The following is a 19,326-nucleotide window of genomic DNA, read 5'->3' as shown; positions in this document are numbered from 1 at the left end:
AGTAAAAGCTCCATTAAAAAGAAAGAGAATGGAATTGCAAGGATCCTCAATTACTTTCAATGATTCAAATAACAATCAAATCAACAATCGGTAGAACACAAGCTAAATTTGAAATAATCCTATTGCCAATCTCATTGCAAATTTATTAAACCATCAGTTTCTTATTTACTAAAAGCAGTACATCAGCAAAAATAAAATTGAGAGAAACAGGATTTGTGTCAATTAGTGAGAGTCACAGGTGTATGCTTATACACACACTCATGTATGTTCACACTTTATAAACTATCTGTTCATTATTTGAAAGACATTAATAGAACAAAAGCTACCTAACTACACATGAAACATCACACTAAGTCCAACATGCAAATGTGGCAAGTGTAACACATTGAAAGCTTTAATATTGAAATATGTCTTTTCCTATAATAACGGTTTCCTAAAACAATGTCCTTGAACTGTAGAAAGCACCTCATTGGAAAGCTGACCAACAAACAGATAGAATCTACTGATTATCTGCAATCCTTAGCAATTCAACGTAATAAAAATCTGATTATTCTCATATTAGGAAAAATATGAGATATGAACCAGTTTAATTAGCTGACAAAATGGAGCATTATCAAACTTTGATCTAATAACTTTAATTGGAAACATATGTTGTATCAAAAAATGAATAGTATCTCTGAGTGACTAAAATATGTACCTATGCTTTACTTGAAAGTGATGATCCTTAGAAAACCACTGATGTTATTCTGTACTGTAATATGCAGATAAGAAGATGCTGAACCACATGAGTCTCCACACAGTAAAAAACAATGTTGATTTCCCATCAGTGTGAAAAATCAACTAACTCTGGCTTTTTATTTCCTATTTTTAACTATTTAGCCACAAAAAAAATCTCCTTCTTATACCATAAAAACTTAATGCCTGTAAGAGTCTTCAGTAAAGGAATATAATAAAAATCTTAATAAATAAATAAATAAATAAATAACCCCTTACCCACATACTTACTGTTTTTTTCAGATAATATAAATAATTTTGAGTTACGATTTCCCTCTAGAAAAGTTATATTAATACTCCTCCAATACGCATGATTTATCTTTGCAACTACCATTCTTTTTTGCTCTTTGCTACATTTTTTTTTTTTTAACCAACACATTTGGCAAATTATTTAGACTTGAATCTGTAGCTCCCAGCCGGTTCACAAGGCTGCTGTGACGCCAGCCACTGCCCATTTGTACAGCCCAGAAGCAGATTTACGCACTACAACACCAGGCTCGGCATCTTCAGGTCCTTTAGAACTCTGCAGCCACAACAGCTTGCCCTGGCACTCGGTCACTGTGCTGTTTATCAGTCTGCCTCTATATAGAAGGAGATGCATGAATTCTTGCGAGGAAGGAAGCGATCAAGGGTCAACTTTGCACAAGTGTCTTTCATATTCACAGATTTACCATGCCAGTGTCAGGGAGCACACGGCTGCTTCCACAGCAGCAACTCACTTACCAGAAGAGGACAAAAATTAACTCAAGAGGGATTCAGATACTAAGTCATGAAAGAAATTAATGTAGGAGTTCTTATTTGTTTGTAGCTTACTTATCACAAAAGGTTCTTCCTACTTCCCCTCTTCCAATTTAAATCCCAATTTTTAAGAGTAGACAACTCTGCATACGTATAAATTAGTATCAGTTTCGGACAAAATAATAGTTTTAGTTACAAGGAATCTTTAACTTGCTTAAGTTTAAAGAGGAGAAAAACAAAAGACACCTATCAATTCAAAGTAACTTCCTCCAGAAGGCCCAAAAGAAAATTAGCCAACTAATAGTGGAAAGACTTTGGATGCATGTGCAACTGTAATGTATATAGAGAAAACTTTTGCATATTTGACTGTAACACATCCTGCAGATTTCTTATTTTCTACTCTCTGAAGATGGACTGTCTTTCTGTATAAAATGAAACCTACCAGATGGATGATTTTGGAGTACAAATACATAAATAATAAACACTTTTCCATTCTTCTGCAACTCAAATTTTATTTTAATTTCAAATTTTGGAGTCCATTCGTCTTCAGTTAATGCACCATTAGCACTACACTTGGCCATTTAATACTTTTTCAATCTGAAATAGTGAACTTTCCTTGGATAACAACAGAATCTGATACATTCCAGAAAAGCAGCTACCCTGGATACAGCCACATAGCTTTGAAGTTGCTTTTCCACTTTTACCACTTCAGAAAAGAAACATTAGCACCTGGAAAGACTTTTTAGTTGGGAGAGACTTTAAATGATGATTTGCCTTTTGACTGTTTTTACAATTGGATTTTTCTTCTGCTAGGAGGCCAGGCTGGAAAGATTTACTATCATCACACCATACACACGGGAACTTTAAATTTTTAAAAAGACAGTTGCACAGATAAGTACTGAACTCATTCTGGCAGACTTTTAAAGGAACAATGACCTCTTTCATGACATATAATTTTCACCAACTCAACGACTTCAGACAAATTATTTTTTGATATAAGGATCACACTTGCATCCTATGATAATCAGTTTGACTAGAGATAATAAGCACTACTACCCTTTACTTCTTTAAAGACATTTATACCATCAAAATATCTTCCATATTATTAAATTAGCTGTGGTATTAAAGCTGTTTGTTCCACAGTACTAATCTTCTTCTGTAATTTACACTTAACCTGATTTAGATAATGTTTAGGTTTCAATTGTAGAATGATAGAAATGACTAACAAAATGTTTGTGGCTTCTAGTCTTATTTTTTTATTATTATTATTTTTAAAAAAATATCCAATCCTACTAGCTTCCTTTAGTTTCATGAGTTTGATGCAGGTCATATTCTTCCGTTCTTAACATCAAACATGCCATCTACTGCCATACAACATAGGCACTTTTTTTTTTTTTTTTTTTTTAATGACTTACGTCATTTTGGCACCTTCCTTACTGAAGGACCGTTAATTTCAGCAAACAAATATATATCGTCAAGGAAATGCGGCAGCTTTTCCACTTTCAAATCTCTAACAGAAGAATATTCCACAACTTCCGTAAGATACTTCACATATAATGACTAATAACAGCAATAATAGGGTAGAAGAAAGAATCAGAGTAGGCAGCACAGGCATGGTCTCCAGCCAAATCACTGCATGAAATTCTCTGTTAGCAAGGAGCATCGATATCCTCATACAGAAGAGGCATTCTGGGTTTTCTGTTCTCTCTGAAAAAGATGCAGTAAACTACAAGCATATTCAGTTTTGCATGTCTTGAAGATACAATGGCTTGAAGACAATTCAGAAAAATTTAAACCTCTGATTCTATTTGAACAAGGTATTTAAAACCTGATGCTGAGCCTTCTAAGCCATTTTCTCTCAGAAATTAGGGGAGTTATTCCAACTAAGAGATACTGCTTTGTTATGTGAGTCACAGAAACATTATTTCCCGTAGAGCACCTATGGCACGTTCAGGCTTTTGATGTGCAGCAAGGCAATGTAGCTGACAGAACAAGGAATACAAGGAAGAGGGACATAAACTCTATGGTCACAGTCAGACCTTGAGTTGCACAAACATAACTTCTTTAATTAAAATACCTACGGCTCCTTTTCTCCTGAATCAGGATTCCACTGATTCAAACTCACCCTCACCACAATTCAGAGAAGATAAAATGATTTCATATATGAAACTTCTGAGATTCTCAAGCGAAATCCATTGCAAAAGCATGCAAAAATTATATTTGTTACTAAAATTTTACATGTCCTAACATAGAGAATAGATTGGATATCCTTACCTTTTATTGCAATGCAGATCATAAATAGGAGTTTTGAACTGTATGGATTTGACCATTTCTCCTGTTCGCAAAGAGTATAGATCTACACAACAGTAAGGTGGACTTGTGCTAGAATGAAGAAAGAAACATATAATTTTAACAGGAAAAACAAAGAAAAATAATTCTTCAACAGATTTCTGTAGTCCCCAAATCGACTTCGATCTCCTTCATGCACAGACAAATTGAAAAGGAAAAAAAAAATTAAGAGGGGAAAAACAGTAGAATGAATCATTTTGTAATCTTATTTTTAAATTACTTCAGCAAAACAAAACAAGCCTATTTAGTACATTAAATGAAAAAAAATCCAACAATACAACCAGAATGCTGGAGAACAAGGGGTCAATAGAAGCTTTCCACATTTAGAGAAGGTATAATTACATATTGAATTAGGATATTTGCAATGGTCAAGAACCTGTTCTGTGCAACCATTAATCAAGCACTTACTTTCTTTTGTACCAAAATAAGACTTTGAAAGAGCAGATCTGACCAACACACACATCATTTAACAAGTATGATGCTTTAGAATATATTCTAGTCATTTAAAAAATGCTTTGTAGAGTAACCACTTGTAAAGGGAGTACTTGCCACACTATATGGCACAGCTGAATCATGACAATATATTTGATATAGACACACTCTACAGAATTAACATTGTATCTTTAATGAACTTTTGTTTCAACTACAGGTCTTTGTAATCACTTTCATCGTTTTAATATAAATAAAACTCTAAGGCCATTTCTTAACCAAAAGGCATGCTTTCTTTTGAGAGGAAGAAAGTGCTGAGTGCTCCGATAGGGTTGAGGAAGGTAGTGGTGGAAACCATTTTACAAGCTGAGGAGAGCCTTTGATGTGGCAGTTCTTTTCCATAACACCTTTTTCCCCTCCAAGAACGCATTAAAATGTTGGCTACTTCTAGGTCAACGAATATGAAGCAGCACAAGTTGCCAGCTGTACAAACATATACTAAGTATTGGTAAAGGAGGGTGTTTCCCCTTGCCCATATCTGCTTTATTTTATAGAGTTTAACACAATTCCTGCCACAGCACTTGCTTGTCTTTTGGATCAGCTCAAGCTGTTCAAGAATTTTCAGGAAAACTGCATACAATTGCCAACTGTTTATCGCAAATGTCTTGGTGTAATAAAATAGTTTATATAACAAGTATACAGCAGAAAAACAACATACAATAGATGCACAAAAAGACAGCAGTCAAAGAAATAATAGAAAAAAAAAGTGGGACATTTTGCCTACAGAAACTCTTCCCCAAATATACAATTTTATAGGCGCATACTGAGGCTAATAACTAGAGGGTGCTATTTATTATTTTAAGCACTTCAAAGGCCCTTCAAAAAGCACTTTAAAAGTAGTGAGATTCAAGTCCGGTTACTTTATATTAGCAGCCTATTGCTGCTAGAAAAATGCAAAAAGCCACAGAATGGTGCATCTATAAATCTCTTCCAATAATATATTTATTACCTAAAAGAAATAATTATTTTCATAGATTGGTACAACAGATTATATCAGAACAGAAATCACAAAAGTCAATACTGCAAACATTATATTAGCATATATGGAAATAGCAGTTCAGTATATAGTAACAGTTAAGCCCATGCTGAAGATAACAGTGCCATTTTGACCATTTGACTTGACATTTACACAGCCTCATGATTGATCTTCTCAACACTAAGGATGCTAAGAAGAACAAGCTAAAAAGATAACTCAGGCCAAAGCATGCTTTCTCAGGAGAAAAGGGTAGCAGAAAAACATGATTAAGAACCAGGCAAATCTGGTGCCCTGACAGAGAACATTTCAAGCTTCAAGAACATGCAGTTTCTACTATATATCATACCAACAGAACCACAGGTAATACTCGTTACTCAAATGAGTTATTTGTTTGTCATAACTTCATTTTGGCCAACTGTGACAAGAACATTCTACCAGTACTTTGGTAAGCAGCATTGGCTAAAAACAAATAACTTTATTAGCAGCACTGGAATTCAAAAGTAGTAATATGGATCGGGTCAAAAGTACTTGCTCCAAGTCAGAGTCCTCCCTCCATACCCTATCTTTCTTTTCATTCCACAGAACATGATAGTCTACGATCAGGAAGTGATATGCAAGTTATTTCTTTATCAGATAAATATAAAGTGAAGGTCAAGGGTATTTTAGAAAGGTCCTAGGAGCCAATTAGGAGAAACAAGTGGGAATAGCCAAAAAAAGTCATACTTGTGCTCCTTTCTTACACCATAAAGCTTGTGTTCCTGGCTGCACAGAGCCTCAGAAGTTCATGAGTCTTCAGACAACTGTGGACACTTTCCTGGGAAGTCCTGCTTCATGGCTAACTGCTGCATACACAAACTATGACATAAAAGGGTGGAAACACAAGTGCCTGCTCTTTTTTTTTTTTTTTTTTTTTTTTTTTAAAGCAATGTTTCCAAAGTAGGGGAGAGGAAGCTGGGGGTGGGGATAAGAGTCACAAGCACAAGGAAAAACTTCTCTTTTTAGCATTTTCTTCTGGTTGTTTTAATCTTCTCCCTGTTCAAAGCAATAGTTCTTACTAATCTCATTTGCGACTGAGCACTATCTATTCATTAGAAACAGGAACATTAATTGAATCAGTGTAATTTAAATTTATAAATTCCACTCCAAAAGCTGTGTACCTTAATGAAGAATAATACAAGGCTGATATAAAGTTCTCTTTTTTTTTTTGGGGGGGGGGGGGGGGGGAAATCAGGTCTTAGTAACAACTTGATAACATGTTCTTTTGTAGGGGGGAGGAGGGAGGAAGAGAAGAAATCAGGGAAATTCATTTCACTGTTGAACAGAATAACAGAATACTATATAGCAAGGATTCTCCTGCACTGGAGCATTGGATTTATTTTACAAATGCATCATTTTTCAATCCCCTGAAAGTGTGAGCCTTTTGAGTGATCTTTCTTTATGCTCCTTTATATCTCCTCAGCTTGCAGATCAATTCCCTCAAGGCAGAAGAACGAGGATTATGGATACAGATAAGCATTCATTTCTGTGCCAGAGCGATTAAAAACCAGTAAGAGTACCCTGAACAGCCAAAAGTACTTGCAAACAGTTATAATAGCTATCCTTCCCTCTCCCAGCTCAGGTTGTACGCTCCCATCCCTTCCTCCCACAGGCTCTCACATGTAACAGATTCTGTGCTGACCCACTGTAGTACTTTTCTACTGCTGGTTTAATGTAACACGTCCTTTCTTTCTCCTCCAAAGGGAATTCTCCCCCAGGGTTATCTCACCAAAAGGGTTTGGTAAAGGTCTAATGAACACAGAATGAAGAAAGGAAATAGAAATATGAAAACCAGGAAAAGACGCAGAATAGGGTTGCAAAAGCTAGAACTGGCTTGCCAGCACAGAGCCACAGCATAGTGCAGCTTTTTCTAACACTGTCACCTCTGCTGAACTCTTCATGATTCCCCATCTTCTTCAAACAGGGAATTCCATGACCCAGGTTGTAGAAGAAACCAGATGCAATTACAGTAAGCTCTTATTAGCTTACAGTTTAATTATCTAGACCTAATTTTGAATCCAAGGTATGGCTTTTAAATTCTAGATCTCCCAACTCCTTTCAACTCATTTAAGGATGACTCTGAACTCAAGGCTGCTAAGAGGAAAAGATGATGAATGTTTTCCTGCTGCTTTCCATCTGCTTCCACATCACTAATACTACATACATCATTTTATTACTGTATGAATGTAATGAAAATAAAATAAGGAGACTTCCAGTTAAAAAAAAGAAGTTTTTCTTCTGATAAACTAAAGTACTGAAGGTTCATGTAAGTCTTGTTGGCGAGAAAAGCTCTGACTATATTTTGGTGTACCAATGATGGCTACGCAAAGGGGAGAGTTAGGACAGGAATGTGAAATGCTGCTTTTTGCAGTTTAGTCACAATAGTAAGCCCATTATAAATAAAATTCTTGCAAGTGCTCTCATAGCTTATCAACAAGTTTTTGTTATATATCCTCATTATTACACTAGCTTCTTAATGCAGAGGTATCAACAGAAATTTTAAAGATTATGGGCACAAATTCAACTAACTACTTCAACATGCTGATATTAGTAAACATAAAATATATAATTATACTGAGGCTCTTATCTTTTTTCATCTTATTGTTGCAATATGGATACAGAAGAAAAAAACAACAGATGCCTTGTACAGCTGGCACTTGAATACATCTGTGTGTTTGCATCACGACAGAACTACCATCTCTTCACAGATTTGTTAGCAAAGAATCACCTAATTTATAAAAGCTCCGTGCAAAATGTTTGCATACAGACACAAATAAACTGCACAAAACACATCCACTTTTTATACGAAGAAAAGGAGAAGACTGATAGAACCAACACAAGGCCATAATCTTCTGTGCCTAGAAATATTTCATACTGTTTGCTTAGGAGGAAATTGTTTATTTCCTTCCCTGCTACCTCTGCCATGTGATGAACATTTCACTCGAGGAGAGAATGGACATCAACTACAGAATTGCCTCCTGAACACCTTGAGAGGAGTAAAACCAAAATAGGGCTTTTGCTGAAAAAAACCAGACTACTAGGTTAACTTACAGCATTCTTTTATATAAGACATTTTCCAGTTAACTGTAGAATAAAAAAAAATAAAAAAATAAAAAAAAGGATGAAAGCTGCCCTACCATCATAGTGCATTATTATATATTTTGAACCCTCCTTATAAAAAAAAAAATAGGGCTAGAATCTTTAGAAAAAATGAGCGGAGGATTTCTACCCATCTGACTACTTATTCTACTTTAGACAAATACAAGGTCAGTTTGATGGGATACACCGCAATGTCACTCAAGCACTGACATTGAGTATCATAATACATTTTGGAGAACAATCAAAACACTAGAAAAACTAGACTAGACACAGCCTTCATTAGGGAAAACTTTGCAGCCATACAATATATTGCTATAATAAAAATATTTCGTAAACTGTTTTCTTCAGCACATGCTCTGACTTTCTTTACAAAATAGTCAACTGATTTGTACTAATAGTCAAAGTGCTGATGAGTTAAAATGAATGAAAAATTTAGAGAAAGGTCAAATTAGAAATAAAGCTATCAATAATGAGATCAAAGTCACATGCACTTACCTAACACATATAGAAAACTCAAATCTTTACAGATATAACTATTAGGAAGGGAGATGAAAGATTAACAAGACACAGACAATACCACGAGTCAGAGAAACAGAGGTATATTTGTCAGACTTGCATGGAACAAATACTAAAGGAGCAAGAAAAATATCTATGCATTAAATGCCAAAGATTATAGAAACTAGAAGAGATCTGACAAACAACTTCTGAGAGCAAAATCAGCAAACATATCAGACTCCAAGAAACCTCTTCTGCAGATGAACAAATTCAAAGGCAGACTTTTCAAAAACAATGTCGGTTTTTAATCAAACTAATGATAATGATAAAACATCATGTCTCATGATGTTTTATTTGTTTACATGCAAATTGCAACAATCATTTTTTCAAGCCCAGCAGACTCAATGTAGAAAATATCCTTATTTCTTATTCTTTTTGATGTCTTTAAAATAGCAGTAAAAATATTAAGTTATACCAAGATCATAGTCAAAAGCCCAACAGTACAGTGATCTCTTATTAGCCCTGGGTTTAACAATCTGTGGGACTAACATTTATAGAAACATTTAATTTTTTTTTTTTACGTTATCTGATGCCTTGAATGGAGTACAGTTTCAAAACTTATTTTACTACAGACAGCTCAGTTCACCTTCAAGTCAAAAGGGACCATTACATCAGCCAGCCTTCCTGTCTACTGCAGTCTTAAGCATCACCTAGACAGCGATCCTTACACCTAGACCAAACGCACTGGAAGTATTTCAGCTCTGACGCTGAATAGCACATCATGGGCACAAAACAGGAGAGAGACAGAAGTAACAGTAAGTGTAAATGGTCTACAAAGCAAATTACTAAAGATTAAAATGAAAATATTTTTTAAAAACCTATTCTACAAAGTATCAGCTTTACCAGTAAGTTAATGGTAGAGAAAAGGCTATTTCTTTAGCCAACCAGGAGGACCCTGACAGTGTGTGTGTGTGGGGGGGGGGGGGGGGGGGGGAAGTAACGAGCTCCCAAATGCTACTGCACCGGTAATGCTTATCCAGTAACCTATTTCTAGTTGTGGCCAGTCTCTGATGCTCTACAGAATGGTAAGAAAAGTGAAACAGAGCCAGAGTGCACTTAATTAATTATATATTGGAAAAATCCCTAATCTGAGCCTTAACAATGGAAAGTTGAAGCATGAGGTTTGATTATGATCTTTGTAGTAATAACATGTTGATACCACAAAGGCAATTTTGTTTTCCTCAAGGCCTCTACTTAGATTAATAAATTCCAATATTGGAAGGATCATCTTCTCCTTCCAGGCCATGTAGAAGCTTTAAGGGATTATTTGTGGCTTTTTTTTTTTTTTTTTTTTTTTTTTTTTTTTTTTTTAATAACCAAGCAACCTAATGTTGTCTTAAAGGACTTCAAAAGCAGGTCCTTGAAGGTCCTCTATTGTAAAGTTGTTCCAACATTTAGATGATCTTATTTTAAGGAAATTACGTACTTCAAAATCTAACTTCTACACACATTCTGCTTTTAATCACCAGCTTTTATGTCTGTGTCAACAGCACAAAAAAGCTCATCGCATTCAGTTATCTTTTCCACACGTCAGCATGCACCCAAACCAATCCCTCCTCTAGAATAAAAAGGAAGACTTAAAATCTTAAGTCTTACATTATACAGTTTGTTCTCCAGCCCTAGAACATATTGGCAGTCCTACTCCAAACTTGCTTCAGCACTGCAATATTCTCACTTTTTTTCTGAAGAATGTATACCAGAATGAAAACTCTGGTCACAGAATTAGTAATTCTCTGTAAAGAAAACAAAATCATTTGGTGTTTTTTTTTTTTTTTTTTGAAGACATCCAAAGATTGCATTAGGTTTCTTTAAGAACACCATTGCAGAGAAAACTTTCACTAAGACTTACCATTAGCTTGTTCCCTAAAATTCCCCAGCCTCCTGAATCACAACTTTCTACAATAAAGGCTTGAAAACTGAAGTTTGTAAGTAACTTTTTATTTTCACTCATGATATTTAACGGATTCATTCAAAAGCCAGGAAGAGCAGAGTAAGATTTCTGAGAAAGTGACACTTCCCAAAAATGTGCACATACTACTAAAACACAAAGCAGCAGAGACATTTTAAGTGTACCACAAATTGCAAAAAACATGGAAGCACTTATTTTTAAATAAGAAAAAGCTGTACCAATCTTAGACATATGTTACTAAATCTAATCCTTTAAATACAAAAAAGGAAATTATTTGATATGGCATTAAGATATTTCTGTTAAATACCAAATGATACAAACTTCACTCTCTCATCTTGAAAAGGTCAAAATAATACCTAAAGTGTCAATCCCTTATCTTCCAATTCTAATGTCTAAAGATTGAATTTGTCATTTTCCCTTCCACTTTTTTTCATTTCAAGGATAGCAGGATTTTGTTTCCATAATTACATTAAAAAAAAAAAAACTTTTATGCTTTGAAGAAATATCTAACTTAAAACAAGCGACTGACTCAGGAAAAATTGGTTTATCTGACTAAAATAGAGGTCTTAGAGAATCTGAGGCTTCACAGTGGTCTGTTGGTCCTGATGATTGCAAATCACAAGAAAAGCTATCAGAATCTTCTTTTTCTATCTGTAAAATGCCATAAAGTCGCATCCTCAGATGAAAACATCTAGCTTTTACTGCAAGGTATGGTTACAGATAACCTTCTGCTTATAGACAGATTTTTATCATCATAATTAGCTACCCTATTATAAATTATAGAAAACAAATGTATTAATAGATATGATGTAACATGGTAGGTTAAATCAGACAAAATTATGTTCTTTTCTCTTCAGCAAAAGCAATTCTTACAGAAATTAATTTTCATTAAAAGGCAAAATTGTCACTAGGTACATTATCATATAATAAGTTTTCTATCAGTGTTCAAAGAATACTTAATAGTAATAGGACATCAGAAAAAACTTACAGTAAAGCAAGTAAATTCTCGGCCTTATTTTTCCAGGTCTATCCTCACGTATAATTATTGTTTGCAAGTGTTTTGAAAGCATTCTACCCTGTCCTGTTCTATCCGTGCACACTGTTTCTTTTTCAAGGGTAGTCAAATATATTTTTATAGTCTATTAAATTCTTACACATTAAAAAGCTATGGCAGAATATATACCTACCTTCAGCAAAAAAGTTTGCAACACTGCACCTTTGGAAGAGATGTAAGAACTGTTAACAAAGTCAGTTTCATGCCAGTGAATTGCTATGCTATTCCATCTCCCTAGAGAAAATTAAGGTAATGATTGAACTTAGTATTAAAAATTCACTGATTTTTTTTTTTTTTTTTTGGGGGGGGGGGAATCTCCTCAATAGCTGTCTACACCTATTTCAGCTGCTGCTTTATAGCAGAAGATTACAGTCCACAGTTTCCTCCATTGTATCCCTTGGTAAAATAAATAAAAAACCCTGTTTTCTGTACCTAATCTTTCCCACTGTTTTATCCTTATTAAATCACTTGATGGCTGATAGCTGCTGTCAAGAGTGTTGGACATACAGAGTCGTGTGAAGCTCTTCTAATTACCAGTTGTCAAGTGCTGCTTGTGAGCGGCCAGGCCGCCGCTCCCCTCCAGGGATCAAGTGCAGCCACTTACCCTAACAAAAGGGCCCCGCGTACCTGCCACGCACCCGCACCCGCACCTTTCGAGCAAGCACCGCAACGGCATTTAGCACCACACACGGACCCACACGACACTTCACAAAAGCAAGAAAACCCTCAATTCAACAGGTTTATAATCTGAAGTCAGAGCTAAAACACTAGAGGAAGAATAAGTGGCGGGCAAGAAAGGAGACAGTGAGGCATTAATAACGCAGCAAGCAAGATGCTTGAGCGCAATGCTGAATCCTGACTAATCACCAGAGAGGACTCACAACCTTACTAGGTAATACAGAAGTCTCATACTTGGAACTAAGTTGCCAGCCCAGACACCTTTCAAATGTTCAAAGCAAAATACTATAGGTCAAAGCTTCAGTTATGCTGAACCGTATAGTCCCAGATGTTACTTCTTTTCAAAAGGTGTCAAAAGCAGCTTTTAGTTGTAAGCAGTGCACAGAAAGTTTTCCCCTAGATATATTTAGAAGGGTTCCGATATGCGTGTAAGTACAAAATGGTCATATAATTATACTTAAAAGCTCAATCAGAAAAAGCCTTAATCTGCAAATTCATCTGGAAATTAATACAGTTCCTACTGTGACAAAAAATGACAAACTACTCTTCTGGTATCACAATAAGCTGCATAATTTTAGTTTTTATGTATTCTAATCTTTTAAAATATCACCAAAGGAGTAAGCTTCTAAAATAATATCAAAACCATCTACCAAATTTTAAACTGTTCTCAATTTAAGAATGAAATACAGCTACACTAAAGCTTAATTTGATCGATTTAAAATGAGTTTGTGACCAAATAACTGGTCCTGCTTTGTTGTATTCTCAATTAATACATCCTTATGTATGCCACTAAGAGAAAAACGTGGAAATAGGAAGGGACAGGAACAAAGCCTTAATGTAAAAGGAATGTCCATGTAAAAGCTAGTTGAAGCATTTTTTTCAAACAATTGAAGAAAAACAAAGTTTAAAAGATTGATGGCTATAGGCAGATGTACCGCTCTAAGTGTTTTGTATCCATTTAAAAAAAATAGTATAAACATTAATTGTTCCTAAAATTTTACTTAATTTATAGACTAAAACAAGCATAATTACATTTAAAACACATTTCTGTAGATAGAAGCATTAATTCTCTTACCAGTTAAACATAAAACATAAATCATGTGTTTATAGCTGATACAATACAGTTATCTAAACTGAGTGCCCACTGCTCTGAACTTCATGTAGAAACATTTTAAGGATATCTACTCACGCAATTTTATGGATGCTTTTCTTGTACAATGAGTAAAAATGCAGATATCTAGATTCCTGACATCTCTTCCTATATGGACTTATACTTAACCACAGGTGAAGGCAAACTATTTCTGCTGTACAGGCTGCGCAGTAACATGCCTTAAACTTACATTACCTGGATACTGACAGAAACAGTCTTCTCTGCTGCAGCCTGTACAAAAATTCTCCTAATTCCTGAAGTTTATCTTAGCTCTGTCAGCAGAAGAGATGAAGTTGTGAAAGCTCGTCATGCAGAGCATAAGTTCAGTTACTGAGACAGTTGACAATTCTGATTTAGATAAAGATCAAAACACGAACTTCAATGTAATAAAAAGCAAAGCTAATAAAAGGCAATATAGATAAACATTTCCTCACCAGTTGTGCACGTTGCCATCATCTGCAACAAGTGAACATTCATATACCGCTGCTGATGCAATGAGGTTACTCAAGCACATACCTCACTTCCCATGACAGGCAAAGTCCCTGACCAAATACAGAATGAGAAGTTGTTTCTACTCTTGGGGCTGCGTGGAGGAAGCATCTGCAAATACAGATTTTCTTTGCAACCATGGAACAGATGCCTTGAATCTACAGAGGTCACAGCTTTTTTCAGTTTTGTATACTTTTGACAACCATTATGTCCAGCTTGTTCAATCGAATCAACAGCTCAGCCTTGCTTCCTATCTATAGCCTGGCTGTCAGAAAGACTGCTGTGTATCAACAAAAGAAAAGCTTAGGACTAGGTTTATTAACACATTACTAGAATCATAACAGATACTATTAAGTAGAGTACCAACAGTTCAAGCAGAACAATGTCATGGACATGGAGATGACTGGCAACTGTCAAGCTCTACCAGCACCTTTAAGATTCAATTTCAATCTCTCTCACTTATATCCAACATATTCTTCAGTTCAGGCAGAGAAAGAGGCTTTTCCCATATTCTGCTTTACCAACAGCGTAACAATGTATTTCTACCAGTGTGCATTCTGTCCATAACAGCATTATTCCACTGGTCATCAGAAGAGACTTTATATACATACATATTTTTAAAACTTAAGTCAAAATGCATGCTGTTATGTAAAGACAAATAACAGTCTACCACCTACCTTTATGTACTGCAGCATGTTGTATTACATTGCTTCATTCTGCGACATGTGGCATGCCTGCCACTGAAGTGTAAAACACAGCACAAGCTGGCTTTTCAGCTGTGGCACGCTTTTGCTGAGAGACTGGAGTGTGACACAATTTCCACTTCAATGAGATATACCACATGTTACAAAACATAGCTGTCCCATCATATTTTGAGTTAGTTAATACAGGCAGATAAGAAGCATCCCATGGGATTTGTTCATCTGCAAGGGTTACTTGACCATAGCTGTCATTGAGGAAAAACATAACTGCAGCTTCACTTTTCAGAACAGAATCAATTTTTCTGGGATACTTTGGACCAGATTTTGTTCTTATGTATAACTGAACAGTCCTTTTATACAGAAGTTATGAATCTGCACTTATCAAACACTGGCCCTCCTTGATCATTCTATGAATACATGCTTAACTAGAAAATTTCTGTAATTCTTAGAAAGCATAAAGAGTTAAACTACTGATTAGAATACAATTGCATGGCCATCATAGTTCTAGTCCAAAGACTAACATGATCAGCATGATCTCTATAACCAGCTAATTAAGCTTACATTGTGGTAGATGTTTCTAGCAAAAGTTACAGGATGAAATAAATTTCAGGTTTGTGTTGTCTGTCTTTCTCCTTACTGTCAAATGAAGCAGAATTCACCACTGAAAAAAATATGTAATTTGCATTGCAATAAATGCCACACTGATCTTCAAGATCATGCAAGATGGAACAAAACCAAAAATGCATAAACTTTTTGTACATCAAGAGACAGCTGCATACCACCATTTAACAAATATGGCATTTTTGGAAACACAGCACCAAAAGCCAATTGATGTTGAAATCGCTCAGCTATAGCCAACTTTCACCAAGCAATCACAGAACCTAAATAGAGCATTTTGTAGAGTCACTTACAACTTTACAACCACAGCGGGCCCTAGATTTTAGGGTTCGACAACATGCATGAAACTTCAAATCAATAGGCAACTTTTTTTCTTTAGTCTGAGGCATAATTTATTGACAGTAAAGTCTGGTCAATGATATACTGGAAGTGCTCAGAGGATAATATAGTTAATACAGATTGTTCTTGATTAATGTAATATATGTACACTAATTCTATATTTTTGAGACATTACTTACTACATTTAGCAAAGTCAGAATTCTACCAAAAGCTAAAAACAATCTAAAGTCAGCAGAACTCATTCTTCTGAAGTGTACAACACTCATTCTCAAATACAACCAAATTTCACTCAACTATCAGTGTGTTACTTATTCATGTTCCTCTGCAATCTCTGTGAATGTTTAAAGCTCATAGATTGTGTGAGATTGAATACTTTGATATTTAAAAGGCATCTGCAACTGTTAACACTGCAAAGGTATTCTGAAGGTCCATACACTTAATTCTGTTGATTCATGTAACAAATTTCTTCAGATTTAAAATTTTTTCGTCTACGTTTTGCCTGACGAATGAAGGGCTCCAACAGGCCTACTAGCATCTTCTCATCTCACATGTAATCACCAAAGGCCAAACTCATTAAGACACTGCTTTCAGGCACATGTAAATCCAGCAAATCCTAATTGTTTGTATGCTAGTACACGGCTCAGATTATAATTTGTGAAAACCTTCAAAATAATTCTGTTTCCAAGAAGGAATTAGGGAGACTACTTTTTGTTCTCCTGATTAAAAAAAAAAAAAAAAAAAAAACTGGCAATATTTTTTCCAGAAAGCTATCAAAAGATCTGAAATACACCATAGTAGTATCTTCTGGGGCAGACACATACATTTCCTACGCTTATGAAAATCTCCCAAAATGCAGTAAGCCTAGATTTCGGGAAACGCCTCACTTCTTAGACTCTATAGCAAATTCTGTTTTATTTAATGTAAAAGTTGAAAAGACTGCAGACTGGATTGAAACAGAGATAAACGTAGATTTTATGGTTAAGGCACTCGAAAAATGCTGTGAATCACAGTTTCATGAAGTTCTGGTCACATCAGGTAGGCCAAAAGTGCCCATTAATTATATATTCTTATGTCTTATTTGATTTACTCTACGATTTGACATGGCAGACCCTGACATTTAGAAGTGCTGAATTTTCACTGAAACTGAACTCACTGAAAACTGATTTGAATATATGAAGTAGCACTTGATAATAATTACTCTGAACAAGGAGCTCCATGAATAGCAAAACCAGTAAAGACTGTATTTCTTCAGACTGCCCTTAAGATTGAGATTCTATATGGATCTCTTAACATCAAAAAAAAAAAAAAGTTAGCTTATGTTATAGCCTTTCCCTCAGTGAAGCCACAGATACAACCCCCTCCTTTACTGTGCCAATTTTCATAACATTTGGAGGAATTCCATACTTAAATTTGGCTGACATTGTTCAATAGGAATTACAATCATTAAGGAGGGCACACAGATGTAATGCATTCTCACCACAGAGATAATCACCACAAAGAGCAGATTCCAAAATGGAACATGAGGCCCCTCAAACTGTGCAGGCAAAACTGATTAAAATTTAGTTAGTGTTACTGTCTTAATGGCTCATCTTAAAATGAGGTAATTTAAATTTGGATTAACAAAAAAGACGTTTATAAGCAACTATCCAAAAATGTGGAAAGAACTCTTCCAGTAGGTATTCTGAGTAAGTTATCTAGCAGAGTTGAGAGGGAAAAAAAGAAAAAGTTAAGAACATGCCTTACTATTTAACACAATGCAGGAGCCTTTTAAACTTTTATTTTGAATTGCTTAGTACTTAATAAAAATTTGATGTATTACGCATTTTATTTGGTTTTTTTTGCAGACTTAAATTTTTAAAGCTAAAATATATTTATTCAGTTGAATAAATTACTGTTATATTTCAAAAACCTAATCAAAATAATCCAGAAAATGGAGCATTTATGAATTCCAATTATTTCATTCTAATGGTATTTTTACCCATCTTAGAGACTTAAAAAAAACCTAATCTGTATATGAATGTTTAAGTTCTGTAAATACACAGCTGAAAACCAAGGGAGTTTAATATTATTCAAAGAAAAAAAGAAAAAAAAAAAGGAAAAAGACAAGGACTGCAGAGAAACTGCTCTAAGATACAAAATGGCACGTAACAACAGAAGCAAAGTTCAACTACTGTCAAGTTGCAGTGAATTACTCAAGCGGCAGCAACTGTGTAGTAATATAGATAGAAGGGCTGTAAGTCAATGCAGTTTGTAATTAGCTGGCCGAACTATGAGCATGAAGTGACAACCATTATTTAGGATAAAGCACGCAAAATTGCATCATCTTTGAGTTAACTTGAGAACTCAGTATCTGATAGTGTTAGCATCCTCAGAAAAAGACAACCTTAAATCATCCTGAAATCCTCAACTGTTTTGCAATGTACTTTAAATTCTTCTTATAGTACATAATATAGAAATAGCCCTAAAACATAAGAAGAGAAAATATAATCCTGAAGTGTTCTCTGGGTCTATGTCACATTGATTTATAACAGTTATTTCTAAGACAGACAAAAACACACAGATGCAAACAATTACTCTATTTTTGTAGGCAACAAGTGAGGTGGGTGGTAACTGAGAAATTTTGAAAAATCCTGTCACAATATTCCATTTTTTCTTAAGTAACCCTCATCACACAACAAACGCTCGCCACATCAGAGACTTTCCAGGGCCTGAAGGGCCGCTTTGATTCCAGACCGCTGCAGGCATTAGCAGGGACGTAATTAGGGTAAAAAGTTCAACCACAGTTCCATGTCTAGAGTGCTGCCAGAAATAAATTTCCTCTCATTCACTGGTTTCTACTGTACCCTCCCTGAGAAACATATTGAAAACACATTTATCTTTGTAGAGTTTGTTCCTCTTCTAATTAACTTTATAGCGTTTACAGTATTTAATAATTTAAAGTGGAATTTAAAGTGGCCCTGGAACCAGCAACTTTGCCTGTAATGGCGTTGTGTATTATCTTTTCCCTGTAGTGCTGCTTTTGACAAGTTACTCAAGTAAGGTATGTGCTAAAGCCGGTTTTATCTGGCTATGCATTTAGCAAAAGACTACTTCCTTCCCTCCATCTCCTACCCATATCATTACATGCAAGGGGGGAGGCACAAGGGACAGCAGTAAGCTGATGCCTCAGCTTGAAAATCTATTCTCCCAAACCCCCACACCACCAGTGTGATAAATCAAAGCTCTAGAAGCTCAAAACTACCCACAGCTCTCATCAATTGGTCAAAGTTTGACCCCAAATAATCATTTTCTTCCTTCCAGTTTTGATCTGAGATTAACAGCTTATTACACAGGTCATTCAAACAAACATTTAGTAAGCCAAAAGAACACGAG

The 19,326-nt window shown here is 35.3% G+C and overlaps 1 protein-coding gene across 8 annotated transcripts in view; it reads right to left on the bottom strand.

The window, feature by feature from the left end:
* BCAS3 (BCAS3 microtubule associated cell migration factor) overlaps positions 1–19,326 on the bottom strand; it is a 372,839-nt gene that overhangs the window by 314,382 nt on the left and 39,131 nt on the right. For all 8 annotated transcript variants that reach the window (XR_009960449.1, XM_062592657.1, XM_062592659.1 and 5 more), the window contains one exon: positions 3,787–3,894. Coding sequence is in view for 7 of the 8 variants with exons in the window: in XM_062592657.1 (XP_062448641.1) it covers positions 3,787–3,894 (108 nt within the window). In the remaining variant the exon portion in view is untranslated. The remainder of the gene's footprint in view (positions 1–3,786; positions 3,895–19,326) is intronic.

The sequence above is a fragment of the Rhea pennata genome, chromosome 20 (assembly GCF_028389875.1).
Source record: "Rhea pennata isolate bPtePen1 chromosome 20, bPtePen1.pri, whole genome shotgun sequence".
NCBI classification, from domain to species: Eukaryota; Metazoa; Chordata; class Aves; order Rheiformes; family Rheidae; genus Rhea; species Rhea pennata.
Note: the sequence above shows the minus strand (reverse complement) of the source record. Positions and strands in the feature narration are given on the sequence as shown.